We start from the raw sequence: 16,172 nt of genomic DNA, 5'->3' as shown, positions 1-16,172 counted from the left end.
ACAAACAAACAAACAAAAAAAGACCAGACTGTGGTTACCAGAAGTGGAGGTTGAGGGAAAGGGCAGTGGAGGGAGGTGAGTCAAGTGTGCAGACTTTCAATTATAAGAAAACTCAGTACTAGGGATATAAGACGCAACATGTTGGCTATAAGTAGCATTGCTATGCGACAAAGACTGTTGAGAGTAAATTCTAAGAGTTCTTATTCTAAGAATATTTTCTTTCTTCTTAAAATCACTTCTTAATTTTTTAAAAAATATTTTTATTAAAGAACTGTGATTTACAAAGTTATTGATAGTTGAGTTTTAGGCATATAATATTTCAACACCAATCCCACCACAGTGTTCCCATATTCCCTCCCTTCTATCCCTACCTGTCAATTTGACAGTTAGGTTACAGAGTTTCAGAGGTTGCAGCTTAGACCTCTTGTGTTCAGTTTTGTTGTCTGTGTTTTGATATGTGGTTATATCACTCACTCATATCACCGTAAAACTGAAGCCCTGATGCCTGTTCACCTACGACTTCCCATTCTTTTCTTCCCACCTGATTTCTTTCCTTCTTTGTTCTCCTCTATAAACACTAGGGTCAAGGTGATCTAAGCATCCCACCCCCCCTTAACTGCAGTACATTCCTCATCCAGGATTTTATATACCACAGATAAGTGAGATCATCCTGTGTTTGTCTTTCTTCATCTGACTTGCTTCACTCAACATGTTATCTTCCTGTTCCAACCAGATTGCAGCAAATTGCATGATTTCATCATTCCTTGAAGCTCCATAGTATTCCATTGTGTACATGTACATCACATTTTCATTATCCATTCATCTGTTGTTGGAAATCTAGGTTGATTCCATATATTGGCTATTGTATTAAGTGCAGCAATGAATGATGGTGTGCATATGCCCTTTTGAGAGTGTTCTTATATCCTCGGGATAGGATCTTTTCTCTTTTCCTCCTCCCCCTTCCATGTCCAGCGCCTCCACCACCATCTTTTTTATTGTATCTACATGGGAAAGTGCTGTCTCAGCCTACTGTAGTAATAACTTTACAGTATGCTTAAAATCTCATGATTGTACACATTATCATATATGTAAGCTGTTTCTAAGTAATATTGGGGGGGAGGGAAGCAAAACAACATAACCACATTGTGCACAGAAGAAAGGCAGTGTAAATGTTATTATAACCTTTAAATTAATGAAAAATTGGTTAATTCATTATTTTTAGGTTATATAAAAGACATATAACACCTGGGATTTCTTTACTATAAAAGCCTTCCTTTTTTTACAAGTTTATGATGGGGGAAACTTATAACACATGACCTTTATCTTTATAAAGATATGATCCCATATATATTCATGTGACTGTGTGTTATATATTTCATAGTGGAGAGTGAGACATATAAAAATGCAGGATATAAGAATCTTGATGGAAATACTAAAGGAACTATTAATGCAGATAAATTTAGTAAGCTCAGCTGCAAAGGCGTGTAGAAGTTTCATGCAGATATTCCCGAGAGGTGGGAGGTGTTATGCTGTAGTGCAGGTTGCGGCAGTTACAACTTCCAGAGTAAGCTTTGGAGGTGGAATGTTTTATCTCTCTCTGGCCCTTGTGACCTGGAAGAGCTAATTTGAGAAGATATGGTGTGAAACATGTCCTTAAATGAATGCTAGACTTGCATTTTTGAGCATAGATGTGAGGACTTTATTTTTTTTTTCCTGAAGAAAGCCATTTAGATTCAACATAGAGGAGACTCATGGGAAAAGGTTGCTGGACATTGAGGAAATGTTGAGTATCAGTAACTGTACTGCCGGGTTTCACTGAGGAACAGAGGATGCTTCCTTCAGTTCTTCCTTCATCCCACATTTTACCTTTCCATCTGGCCTTTTACCTCCGCCAGTGTTTTAAATGGGCAGCTTGTCTTTCTCCCCTCTTCTCTTCCCTCCCTTCCCCTGCTCCTCCTCTCTCTTCCTCCTCCCCTCCCCCTACCTCTCTCTTTCTCTAGTTTTCTCCCATTTTTATTCTAAATTTCTCTGTTGAATGAGCAAATAACTGGTATAGTTGCTTATGCCATTAAAAAATATTGGTTCTCAATTTCAGGGAAATATTTTGACCACTTTAGAATTTACATTAGAATCTTCTAATTCCCTGTGTGATAAGAAAGAGTTATGATGTTAGAAATGAGAATCTCCTACAGATGAGCTCAGCTTCCAGTCATTATACATATGTGGTACCCCGTAGCAGAGCCCTTTTGCTTTTAGTTTTCTATCTCATGGTAAAAACTTGGGGCTAGAACTCCTCTAAGTTATGATTTGAGGAGAGCAGGACTAGAGTTTAGGAGAGACATTATATTTTTTAAAAAAACTATACTATAAAGAAGCATTAGATAATTATAGCATGTTTTGGAGGCTTGGATACAGAAAGATATGTTTGTAGCAGGCTGACTGATGACACTAAAGGGAATGATATAGCAGTAAGACCATGATGTGTAGTGCTTTCCACGAAGGGCACTGCTCATTTTCCAGAACACTCTATCTTTGTGAGAGGGTTGTGTACTCTCTCTCTCGCTCTCTCTCTCTCTCTCTCTCTCTCTCCTTCTCACTCTCTCCCTCTCTCTCTTTCCCCCATCTTTTAAATATTTTAGTTTATCTTTAACTCTGAAATATGTTTTCATTTGAATATAGCCATAATGTTCATGCTTTAGATAATAGCCTTCTCTGTGAACTATGAAATAAAGTTGGTTGTTCTTGATTATTTTTTCCCAAATAATTTGCCCAATTTTGTGGGGGACAGTTTCAGAGCCACATACGGCAGTGCTCAGGGCTCACACTTTTTTTTTTTTTTTTGCTTTTTGGGTCAAACCCAGCAATGCACAGGGGTTACTCCTGGCTCTGCACTCAGAAATTACTCCTGGCGGTGCTCAGGGACCATATGGGATGCTGGGAATCGAACCCGGGTCAGCCGCGTGCAAGGCAAACACCCTATACACTGTGCTATCACTCCAAGGGCTCACTCCTGACTCTGCTCAGGGATTCCTTATGGCAGGATTTGGGGGACCTGGTGTTTGGGGTGCCAGGAACTGAACCTCTGTCAGTCAGATCCAAGGCAAGTGCTCTACCTCTCTGGCCCTGAAACGAAGTATTTTGAAACATAATGATCTAATCCAGAGTTATTTTGTGTACATAATTTTAGTAAAACTGGCACTATTTAAATAAGAGGACACTGTAATAAACAACTGAGTTAAATTCATATACTCTTGATTTTAGAAACTGGCTGATAGAATTTTTTTTAACTAAAACATTATATTCCTCAAATTGTGTATTTTTATGTGAAAAATAAACTAGGCACTTGATTTCCAACATTTAAGGCTTTTGTCTGTTAGAAACAGAAAAATTAGTTTTAATATGTTTTTATAATTTATGAGAAAATTGAGTTTTGTTAGTCCCATGTCTATTTAGATTTCTCTTAGAAATATTTCAAAGTGGCAAATGTTTTAAATTTTAAATGTTTTAAATTTTACAGTAGAGAAAGTTCTACTGTTAAAATTAATTTAGGATTGTATAGATGACAATTAATAGGTATTTCAAATACACTGAAATACTAGACTAAAGAGAGTACTGGGTAAGGCACTTCTTGTTAGCCACTGACCCTTGTTTGATTTTAGCACTACATATGATCCCCAAGAACAACCAGGAGTGATCCCTGAGCACAGAGCAAGGAGTAAGGCCTGAGCACTATTGAGTGTGACCCCAAAACACATACACAAACCTCAAACCTTAAATATTGCATATTTACATGTACATAAGAGAAATTATTTACAGTTTTAGGGAAAAGCATATACATTGGTTATATGGGCCAAAATAATGGAGTAGTTTTCAAGGAAAAAAAGTCTAGAAAATTTTTGGTAGATTATAGAACTTCAATGATCTTAATCCCCCAAAGATAAATATGCTCTGGTCATTACTATCCAAAAATACTCCATGGAATGGCTTCTACCAGCACTTCTTTATCTCACTCATTCTTTCATATGTAAGGCATAGAATGGTTCGACTTCCAAACTGCAGTGATAGAATTTATCATGTTTGTTTTTTTGTTGTGTTTAAGTTTTTGGACCACTTCTGGCAAGGCTCGGGGGTTACTCCTGACTCTGTGCTCAGGAATGACTCTAGGCAGGGCTCAGGGAATTGAGCCTGGGTTGGCCACATGCAAGGCAAGTGACCTACCTGCTGTACAGAATTTGTCATGTTATTGAAGACAGTTTTCTCCTTAAAACATTTGCTTTCTAGGGTCATAACAATAGTACAGTGGGCACTGCATATGCTTTGCATATGGCCAACCTGGTTTTGATCCACAGCATCCCATATGATTCGCCAAGCACCACTGAGAGTAATTCCTGAGCACGGAGCCAGGAGTAAGCCCTGAGCACCACTAGGTGTGGCCCAAAAACAAACATAAAATGAAGAAAAAAAGACATTTACTTTCCTTTTTTTAAAAAAAAATATTGAATCGGGGGCCGGAGCGATAGCACAGTGGGTAGGGCGTTTGCCTTGCACACGGCCAACCCAGGTTTGATCCCCAGCATCCCATATGGTCCCCCAAGCACTGCCAGGAGCAATTCCTGAGTGCAAAGCCAGGAGTAACCCCTGAACATCGCTGGGTGTGACCCAAAAAGCAAAAAAAAAAAAAAAAATTGAGTCACTGTGAGATACAGTTACAAAGCGTTGATGTTTGAGTGGATTGAACACCCATCCCCTCCACCAGTGCACATTTTCCACCATCAATCTCCCCATCCCAACCCTCCCCCTGCCTCTGTGGCAGACAATTTCCCCCATACTCTCTCTCTCTGCTTTTGGAATTATGGTTTGCAATATAGATACTGAGAGGCTATCACATTTGGTCCTTTACTTTTAGAACACATCTCCCATCCTGAATGATCCCTCCAATCATCACTAACTTAGTGATCCCTTCTCCATCCCAGCTGCCTTCTCCCCCAACTCATAAGACAAGGCTTCCAACCATGGAGCAATCTTCCTGACCCTTGTCTCTACTGGCTTTGGGTGTCAGTCTCATATTATGTTATTTTATATTCCACAAATGAGTGCATTCCTTCTATGTCTGTCCCTCTCTTTCTGACTCATTTCACAGCATGATACTCTCCGTGACCATCCACTCATAAGCAAATTTCATGGTTTCATCTTTCCTAACAGCTGCGTAGTATTCCATTGTGTAGATGTACCAAAGTTTCTTTAACCAGTGGTCTATTCTCAAGCACTCCGGTTGTTTCCAGATTCTGGCTATTGTGAACAAGGCTGCAATGAACATACTTGTGCAGATATAATTTCTCCTTTGCTTTTTGACATTTACTGTCTGCTCCGGAAATCTCTCATTCATTTTTCATTTCAAGCTTGTTCTGTATTTCCAGTGAGCTATATTCTTTGTCTTTGTTCCCTAGGTTCTTTATAAGACATATTTGGGACGTGTATGTACCATATCTAATGAAGTTTTGGTTTCAAAAACTACTCAAAAGAATTGGTCTCATTTCTTTGTTTTTTTATGCCATGTGTGAATACTATTGCTTAATGAACATTGTGCTCTCTTGCTCTGTCTGTAGATAAACGAGTAGAAGATTGGCCTCTGATGCAGTCTCCGGTCCCTACACTCTGCATAAGTACTCTTTATCTTCTGTTTGTGTGGCTGGGTCCAAAATGGATGAAGGACCGAGAACCTTTCCAGATGCGCTTAGTGCTCATTTTCTATAATTTTGGAATGGTTTTGCTTAACTTTTATATCTTCAGAGAGGTAGGTGTATTAAAGTGTTGTTGTTATCATCCTCCTGAATTACTGGAAATTAAAACATAAGCATATGTAAAAACCATTGTGTGATATACCAAATTACTCACATTTTCTATTCATGAATAGCAGAAATTTAAAGCATCCATAAAATATGAGTTATTTTTTTGGGCTATGTCCAGCCGTGCTCATCAGGCTCCTAGCTCTGTGCTCAAGGATCTCTCTGGCTCTAAAATGGAAATTTTAGTTTGAACTTTTTTGTTTTGTTTTCGGACCATATCCAGTGCCAGTGCTGGGGGCTCCTTCTGTCTTTGAACCCTGAGGTTACTCTCACTGGTTAAAAAAAAAATGAAAGTTTGAAGCAGACAGATCCTAAAATAACCTTTATGGTCTGGAGAAACAGTGCGGGGCGTTAAGGTGCTTACCTTGCTAACAACTGTTGCTGGTTTACTCTCCAGTACTTTATGGTCCCCCAAGTACTGTTGGGAGTAACGCCCCAGCAGTATGGGGCATGGCTCCAGCACAGCCCTTTATTTTTTTTTTTAAAAAAAGGTAAAATTACTCTTATTAGCTGACTTTAAAAGTTACTTAACTTCTCTGAGTTCTCATTTTCCCCATCTATAAAATTCCCCATTTTATAGGGTATCACAGATAAGAGAAAATGTTTTCCCCATAGAGTTTGGTACATATTAGGCAGCAGCAGAGTTTTTGTTTTTGTTTTAAAAACTTTGTTCTGTAATAATCAGATTTCGTAACTGATCAGAGTATGCAGATTTAAAATGCCGACTTCATGTTAAATACTATGACTTTTGTGACATCTTACTGTATTTTTGGTTGAAACTAAAATGAGTTAACTGTTACACAGCTGTGTCTTTGTAGGGGGCAAATGGTCCATGATTTTATGAAAGGAAATACTAAAGGTGGATTGACTTTGCCATATATATTTTTTAAACTTATTTATTTTTTGGGGGGTCACAACAAGCGATGCACAGGGGTTACTCCTGGCTTATGCACTCAGGAATTACTCCTGGCAGTGCTCGGGGGACCATATGGGATGCTGGGAATCGAACCCGGGTCGGCCGCGTGCAAGGCAAACGCCCTACCCGCTGTACTATTGCTTCAGCTCCCATAACTTTGCCATATTTTAATTAATAAAATGATGAGAAAATTTTTCCCAAGAGATTTCCTCATTAAAATCTTGTGTAATCCTAAGGAAAAGAACTAATGATAAATACAAGCATTATTCCCACCCTTTAACGAACTTTAGTTGATACCCTTCAGAATTTAGCTTCATAAAACAAATTTTAATTTATTTGTATGTTTTGCCCAATTTATTAGAAATAAGTCACTCTAGGTCAAGTTTAGAAATCAAACTATTGTATCTGTCCCATAGTAATGAAAATTCTCTTAATATTATGAAGTAGAGTTAATGTTTTCTAAAAGTTACCTGTGATTTTAAATTTATATTTAAGCTTTAAAAATTTGACAGTAACTTGTAGAAGCTCCAACAAATTAGATATGCAACATACCTGAAAATTTCTACACAACAATTTTTAAAATGATATGAAAGGTTTCATTTTAGATTTAATGTTTTTAATGCTCTAGTTACTAATTTTTAAATGTTATTCCCTTTCTTCTCACAGTTATTCATGGGATCTTACAATGCAGGATATAGTTATATTTGCCAGAGTGTGGATTATTCTGACAATGTTCATGAAGTTAGGGTAAGTACATTAAAAATGCTGTTTATCAATAGAAGTGAACTTAATTTTACAAGCCTAAATCTGTGGTTATTTTATATAAAATTGTGCATTACTTTAGTATAATAGTAAAAGTAGGCAGGATTGGTCTGAGTCAGTAAATCTTTGATTTTGTTTAAAAGTACATAAATGAAAATCCATACTTTTCTTGTTACTTGTTATTTTTTGGTATGAATGAACATTTTAAAATTCCATGTTTATTATAAATTAATATTTTAGATTTTTGTATTTGGTCAAGAAATATATTTATTACAAAAATCTACGTATTAGACTAATGTTTAGCAAATTATAACACAATTTGTAAAGGTACACTCAATTTTTATGGTTTTTACAGAAAATAAATCATTAGTAATACAATGATAAGTTTTTTTTCAGTCATATACATCAATAGAATCACTTTTATTCAAGTGGAAAAAATAGTAATCTTAGCTATTGAACTACTTTTTTATGCTGTGGTTCATATTAAAAATTATAAAACAGGGCTAGAGCATTGGCCCAGAGGGTAGGGTGCTTTCCTTGCATACAGCTGGTCCAGGTGCAGTTTCTAGCATTTCATATGGTCACTTGAGCCCTGCCTGCAGTGATCCCTGAGTGAAGAGCCACAAGTAAGCCCTGTACCACTGTGTGTGACCCCCAAAGCAAAAATAAAAATTCTAAGATAAATTATAAGATACACACATGCGTATGTCTTATATGTGGTGTGTGTAGGACCAATATGTAGATATTACCTTAGAAAACATAGTTTTATGACATTGGGTTTGATCAATGTAAAAATAAGAACCAAATTGAATAGGGGCTGTAGAAATCGTACAGTGGGTAGGGTGTTTGCCTTGCATGCAGCCCACCCAGGTTCACTCCCAGCCTCCTCATATGGTCCCTTGAGAACTTCCAGGAGTGATCCCTGAGCACAGAACCAGGAGTAATCCGTGAGTACTGCTGTGTACCCCCAGCCCCCCAAAACCTCAAAACAACAACAAAAACCATATAATGTTCTTACTATTTTATGCTCATATCATTATTTCCTCATTAGATGATTTATTATTCTTTTCTTTGCCATTGTTAGTTCTATTAACTCAGCAAATGTGTATTGGACATCAACTCTATAACACCCAAGTGTGAATGAACCTGAGAATTTTACTTTCTCTATAATTTTATTGCCAAACCCAGACACACAGATTTATAAATATATTTTAGTTATGTACTATGTTCTTTGTTATGTGTACATAAAATATATACTGTAGAAATGTTTGACATAAAAAAACTGAATTTCATTTACCATTACATTAGGAATCATGAAATATTTTAAAACGTTTGTTCAGAGGTCACCTCTCACTGACTCCTTGGGTTCTTAATCTCAAGCTGCAATGTAATCTTTCTGCACCATCTGCTGTCTTTACAAGAGCCAAGGAAGAGGAAAGACTTATGAAAGCAGGATTATATTTATGGCCTAGGAATTATTTGTTGTTTTTGTTACAGTTTATCATTTTAAATATTAATGCAAACTGCTATCACTGGATGCTTTGCTGCACATGTTAAACCAAGAGAGAGGAAGGTCTAACAGAAACCAGGGATCTGATAGTTGCCGTGCAAACAAACCTACTTGCAAAAATATATGAATAGAATATAGAGGCAAGGCTGAGAACAGAAATACCATTAGAAAATAAATGTCTCAGTTTCTCTAGAAAATTGGAAAATAGCAGTTCAGGTGTATTTATTATCTCTGAAGCCAGCATTTATATCACAAGGTTCTTTGTGATATTCGGCTTCATAACAGGCTGAGATTTTTCTGTAAATTGTTGACACTGTTATATACAACTTTGGGCTCTCCCATTTTTCTCTATTGATAGATGATTAGGTTTCACACCCTCCTGGACAAAAATGAATTTCATGCCTTGGTGCATTTTGTGCAGCCAAGATAATTTATATCTATGTACAGTGAATCAAAAATCATGTGGTGTGGTAGTATTTCTGGTGCTTATAACTTTCTTTTCCTTTCTGTTAAACAGATAGCTGCTGCGCTTTGGTGGTATTTTGTATCTAAAGGAATTGAATATTTGGACACAGTGTTTTTTATTTTGAGGAAGAAAAACAACCAAGTTTCTTTCCTTCATGTATATCATCACTGTACCATGTTTACGTTGTGGTGGATTGGAATTAAGTGGGTCGCAGGGGGTCAAGGTGAGCATTTTCAGAAGCATCAGCATGTGTTAAGTTGTGTAAATGTACTGGATCTTGAATATTTTTTTTTAAAATAACTAAAACTAATGAGCACCTAGAAATTTTTGTTTCTTTATAATTTAATTTACTTTCATAGTTATCTTAGGTGTTTCCGTTTTTAAAAAAAAATTGAAGGCAGTAAAGCCTTTTTTTTAAAATACATGATTTCTTTAACACATAAAAAATTGTCCTAGAGATTAGCACAAACTAAATCTAATGTAGTAAATAGTATTTTGATATGGAGCTTTTTTAATGATTGTAATCTAAACAATACCAAAATGTAACTCCAGCGTGTGAAGACTTCATCTTTAGTCCAAACTCACTCCCATTCTAAAGGAGACTTTAATAAGCTTGTGTTGTTTTTTACTCAAAGGAAATTGCATAAAATGCTGCTTAATATTAAAAGGAATCTAGAATCATACTTGGGTCAGGCCGTTTCTGCCTCCAATTTTTTAGGTTCCTGTAGATTAAAGATGATTCATAGTATCACTGAGTTAGAAACAGAATATTCCTCTGATGAGGAAACTGGGCACATATCATTTTCATAGTTTATCTTGATTTTTTTTCTTTTAAGATGATGTAAAAACCTAATAAGTTAGTTTAGTTTTATTCTAGGTACATATTTTGTTACATTTAAAGGCAGCCATCAGACATTTATAAATTTGCTTTTATGTTCCCTGACCTTTTTCCCCCCCAAGAATAATAGAATGAAAATTATGGTAGTCATTACTTACATATTAGGGTCTGCTTAAGCTAGTGGGGTACCCACCAAAAAACTTCCCTCTTCTCTAGCTCTTGGTTTTTGAAGAGAACCTATATCTGTATGATAATTCCTAAACTTTTAAAATACCTGCAAGATAGGAAGAGAAGACTTTAACATTGTGCCACTACTACATTATAATTTTTTTCCTCCCCGATTTGTACTCAAGATTAAACGTTAGAAAATGATGTAGATTAATTTATGTTCAAATGGTTTATTCCCTGACACATTTTCTCTATCTTACCATTTTTCTTGTTTTCCCTAAAGCATTTTTCGGAGCCCAGATGAATTCCTTCATTCACGTGATTATGTACTCATACTATGGGCTGACTGCACTTGGCCCTTGGATTCAGAAGTATCTTTGGTGGAAACGATACCTGACCATGCTGCAGCTGGTGAGTCATGCTTCTAAATGCTTCTAAAATTTCTTCTGATGCATCATGAAACTGCTAAATTTATTCATGGGAAAGCAACAATGTCATTTTGGACAGTTTTCACTATAATGTTGACTTGCTCCAATTGTGGAAGTTGAGACTTCTTGGTACTGAGTTCTCTATTCATCAGCCTACAAGTCATAGCCATTGGTGTTTCAAATATATTTTAAAAGGTCAGACATAGTTTTTTCCTTGATCAGAGAATTACTCTTTTGAACTAGATTTATGACCTTAACATACCACAAAGTACATTAACTCTTGTGACTGGAAAAATGTTACAGTATTTTTCCTCTCAGTGTGTTACTTCCTTTAATTTTATCCTTTCTTGAATTTTCTGTTTTATATTCCATTTTTCAGTACTTATTAACCTATGTTGTACATCTAGAATATAAGTGTTTAAAAATTGGGTGCTACACCAAGATATGCTCAGGGCTTACTACTAGCTCTGTGCTCAAGAATTACTCCTGGCAGGATTCTGTGGACTGTATGAGGTCCTGGGGGTGGCATCCTGCTCACTATACTGTCATTCTGGCCCCCTAGAATATAGAAATTGAAGCAAAGGAATTAAGCTAAAGAAGGGTGAGATAAAGGGGAAAAATAAAGACCAGGGAAGAGTTCCTACCCCACATTCTTAGAAAGCAGAGCTAGGTACTTTCAAATTCTAATCGTTAGGCCAGAAAAAAATTAACACCCGAAGAGGACTTTTTGTAGCATTGGTATCACACTCAGAGCTATGCTCAAGCCTAATAATCAACTGGATATCTAAAACAAACCTGGTAGCTATTTTTCAGACCTTGGCATTTATTATAATTTGCTTTAATCATAGCATGTACACGGTGTTATCAGTGCAGTCACATTTGGAAATACTGTCCATCTCAGCTTTAAGTTGCCAAACAGTTGGCTAACCAAACAGGACTCACAACTTCTGGGGAATGCTGGGTGTGAAGGATTCATTTGTATCTGAAAGACTACAGGAAACTACCTCTAGTGTTTGGTGTAAGCTGTTTATACAGTTTGTGTCATTTATTTTTCTTTAGTATTTAGTAAAATATATGAAGGAAATGAAGAGGTAACAGAAATTGCATGAGCTATTTCTGCTTTTTTCAGAGCTTACATTTGACTCTTCTTGACTCTGCTCATCTCAGTCATGCACACATCCTTTTTCAATGAGGCAGCTTCTAAGAACCATTGTGAACTGCCAATTCTTTAAAATCTTGATTTTACCCTGGGCTGCCTTAAAAGTTGTTCAGTGTGAAATAATTTTGGATTTACATGAAATAAATTATTAGCATAAGATAATGCTAAATATCAGTAATAATAATTTTAAAAGAGAAACTATAATTATTCTCCCAAATAGGGCAGTCATTTTGTAAAGAGTATTTTTAAAAAAGCAATTCTCACAACAATAATGTAAGTTGATTCTGTGAAAAGTTAACCCTTGGTAACACTAGGAAATTTAGAATTCGAGAATCATTAATTCAAAAATCAGAATATAAGTGATTTGGGAGTTTTGTGTTTTTTCTTAACTAGCTACTAAATTTTACCAAAATGTTTAGATTTTAAAGAGATAGTGTTAATTCAAATGCATATTTACCTATCTGCTATTATGTAGGAAACAAATAATGAACAGTTGTGGTCAGTTGATTTTCAATTCATTTGCCAACTTGCCAACAATTTTGTAGAAAGAAATAACTCTAATATGTGGAAAGAGAACAAATACTGAAGAGACTGCAATCCAGCTATTCTGCTTGATAATGCTTCTCATTAGGGAGCATTATTCAGTATCTATTTATTGATTCTAGGATCCCTGTTAAGGACCCCAGTTAACAGAGCTGTCTGCTCTGGAATGACGTTCTCCTGAAAAGCTGAAATCAGCAGCTACAGAAGACTGTTTCTGGTAGTTCAAACTCTGACAAAGAAACAATCTCACACAAAACTGCTAAATGGAATTGAAAGGGTCAGTTGGGTGCTTTAGTTCCCAGATGTAAGAAATCTGCTGAGGGTATAGCATTTGAGTAGTGTCCAGAATGAGGAACCAGGTGTGGGTGTTAGAGAAGTACTCAACTTTGGACAGTGTGGCAGGTAGACTAAAGCTCCTGTTACTAGAAGTTGTTTACTGTTTCTAATCAGTGAATCCTGCCTTTTGCCTTTTAGGTTCAGTTCCACGTGACCATTGGGCACACGGCTCTGTCTCTGTACACTGACTGCCCCTTCCCCAAGTGGATGCACTGGGCTCTCATTGTCTACGCCATCAGCTTCATAGTCCTCTTCCTTAACTTCTACGTCCGGACATACAATGAGCCGAAGAAGTCGAAAACTGGAAAAACAGCTATGAATGGTATTTCAGCAAATGGTGTGAGCAAATCAGAAAAGAAGCAGAAAGATGGAAAAGCAAAAGGAGAGTAAATTGAACTGGGCCTTAACTGTTGACAGTGAGGAAGCTCCCATTTCGTATAAAATTTCAGGGAAAACAGAAACAAATGAGGGTTGGGGGTGTGGAGAAAAAGGCAAATGTGCTCTACGTATTAGTAACTTAGACTGAGTAAAGTGTTCAATACAGTGCCCAGATATTTTATTTATGAAGTTTTTATTTTAACTTTTTTTTTTATTAGCTTTGGTGTTGTCCAGACCAAAGCAATCATTATGTGACTTTGGAGACGCTCCTTTTGCTCACATCTGTTTGTCGCATGCATGAGATTTTCCATGTTTCTTTTAAAGCCATTGTTCAGCTGGTGATTACAGAATTACAGTCTTCGTGAAGAAAAAAAAAGTTTTTGGGCTAAATTACTGATCAGCTATCAGTTACTTTACATTTTTTGATCCAAAGGAAGAAATGCAAATACTTCAAATTTTGCACATTTGAATTCATTTGCTGACTGGAATAGTCTTAACCTCTCCACCTTTTGTTTGAATAATACCCCTTTGGTTGTAATTAAAAATTTTTAAATCTGCTGATTTCTGTAGACTCTTAAAGGCTTGATGATGACGGTGTGGGTGTAGATAAGAATTACAGCAAAATCCTTTCTGGTGACCCAAAGGTCCCTGTGACTTGTGGCACAAATCACTGTGGTAAACAATTTTTGTGATGAAAAGGCAGCCTTTCAGTACTCCTGTTACTTTGAGAAATTAATATTATGGAAATCAAAAATGTCTAATTGGAACATGAAACGATTGCATTTCAATACTTATGTTACTTTGAGAAGTTATTTTGAGGAGTAATATTATGGAAATCAAAATTGTCTGATTGGAACATGAAAAACAACTTCTGTCTTTATTAGTAACATCATAAAATAATTATATTTATGTACTTTTAGAAGAGAGTATGTTGATTTTTATCAGACTTTCTTTGTTATGATTTGTGGCTGTTACTGATTTTTTTTCACGTGTGGAAATAATACCTACCTCTTCTGTTGGAAAAACACGTTTAAAATTAAATAAATTTTAATTTAAAAAAATCAAGGAGTCCTTTGATGTAACCTTTAATACTGACTTTCTGATACATTAGCATTTTCCCTGCTTTTTTACAAATAACATACACCAAACTGTCCTGTGAAACTCTCCTCTTTTAAAGTGTTTAATTTTAAAGCGATATTTTCCTTGTGATAAAGTTGAAGGATCTTATTTATTAACTCGATGTGAAGTATAAACCTATTTTGGTGCAATATTCCTGACTCCTTGGTGCTAAAGATCATGAAATTCAGTGCTTGATTGTTACAAGGTGTTACTTGTTGAGACACAAAGTGAATAAAAGTGAGAGTTGTCAAAATGATAAAATTAAATTTCCTCTTAAAGATGAAGTATTTCAAGTAATGAAGATTGATGACTAGAAATATATTAAGAGGTAGAATTTGTGCTGTGTCATATTGCGTAGGCTAAATCATAGGAGATTTTGCACAGGGATCATTATAGACAGAATATGTGGCCAGAAAAGCATGAATAATTCTAAATATCTCAACATGTCAGAACTGTGTGTGCAAGATGTAAAACTCTTGTTCAGACAACTTCTTTCAGAACATTCTGTAAGATATTTATTGTATATGAAATTTACATACTTTGCCCCCCCAAAAGCATGCAGTCATAAGAATAATTTAAATTACATAATAGTTTCATCTAAGAGAATTCAGTACTTTTGTTTTTGCTGCTCAGTTTGTTATGACTAGAGAATTGTAAATCTTTGTGAATATTCTGTATTGATTTCCCCAGAACTATCTATCCCCTGCTACCTGATTTCAGCACAATAAATATACTGCTATGGGAAAATTATTTTTTGTTAATCATTTTATTGTAATACAAATTAGATGCTTATTTGTTCAACTACTGTTCAAATTTCTTTTCTGCTCCCACTCTAAGTAGAAAAGAAACAACTATGTGATTATCTCAGATTTCCAGTAAAAAGGCTCAGTTTTAATGGTGGCTTATTTTCACATTAAAAATTGTATTTGTAGGGGCTGGAGCCTTAGCATGGCGCGTAGGGCATTTTCCTTGCACGCAGTCAACCCGGGTTTGATTCCCAGCATCCCATATGGTCCCCTGAGCATCTCCAGGGGTAATTCCTGACTGCAGAGCCAGGAGTAACCCCTGAGCATCGCCGGGTGTAACCCAAAAAAGCAAAAAAAAAATTGTCTTTGTAATCTAGGCAGATTAAAGAGAATTCAGACAAAAAATGCTATTTTTTCTAAATTATTCCTACATCTATCATTTCAAAAATTAAGCTTTAAATTTTTTTTTTTTTGGCTTTTTGGGTCACACCTGGCAATACACAGGGGTTACTCCTGGCTCATACACTCAGGTATTAACTCCTGGCAGTGCTCAGGGGATCATATGGGATGCTGGGAATCGAACCCGGGTCGGCCATGTGCAAGGCAAATGCCCTACCTGCTGTGCTATTGCTCCAGCCCCTAAGCTTTAATTTTAAAAAAAGTCCATAATGTGGTTTCTGAGGAATCCATGTATAGTCTTGAGTATTTTAGGTAGATGAAAGTGAAATTAAGAACAGTCGTGAAAAAAGAGAAATAGAAACATAGTCTTCATTTCCAAACACTGCAAATCATAGTAGGATTGTAAATTGTAAGTTCCTCATAATCTATTTTCTTAAATTGATCATGGGGAAAAGATACTGCTGTGAATCAAAAGGTACATATTTTTGTTGTTTGTTTGGGGCCACACCTGGTGGTGCTTAGGGCTTACTCCTGGCTCTGAGCCCAGGGATAACTTTT

At 36.1% G+C, this 16,172-nt stretch overlaps 1 protein-coding gene across 1 annotated transcript in view; it reads left to right on the top strand.

The window, feature by feature from the left end:
• The window catches only part of ELOVL4 (ELOVL fatty acid elongase 4), a 29,978-nt gene extending 14,759 nt beyond the window's left edge, over positions 1–15,219 (top strand). Inside the window, exons 2-6 of the mRNA XM_004610116.2 lie at positions 5,607–5,794; positions 7,429–7,509; positions 9,552–9,723; positions 10,790–10,917; positions 13,111–15,219. Of these exons, the coding sequence (XP_004610173.1) occupies positions 5,607–5,794; positions 7,429–7,509; positions 9,552–9,723; positions 10,790–10,917; positions 13,111–13,362 (821 nt within the window). The 3' untranslated portion in view covers positions 13,363–15,219. The remainder of the gene's footprint in view (positions 1–5,606; positions 5,795–7,428; positions 7,510–9,551; positions 9,724–10,789; positions 10,918–13,110) is intronic.
• The last annotated feature ends 953 nt before the right edge of the window (positions 15,220–16,172 follow it).

This window comes from Sorex araneus, chromosome 4 (assembly GCF_027595985.1).
Source record: "Sorex araneus isolate mSorAra2 chromosome 4, mSorAra2.pri, whole genome shotgun sequence".
Lineage (NCBI taxonomy): Eukaryota > Metazoa > Chordata > Mammalia > Eulipotyphla > Soricidae > Sorex > Sorex araneus.
The sequence above is the reverse complement of the archived record's forward strand: the minus strand, read 5'-3'. Positions and strand labels throughout refer to the sequence as shown.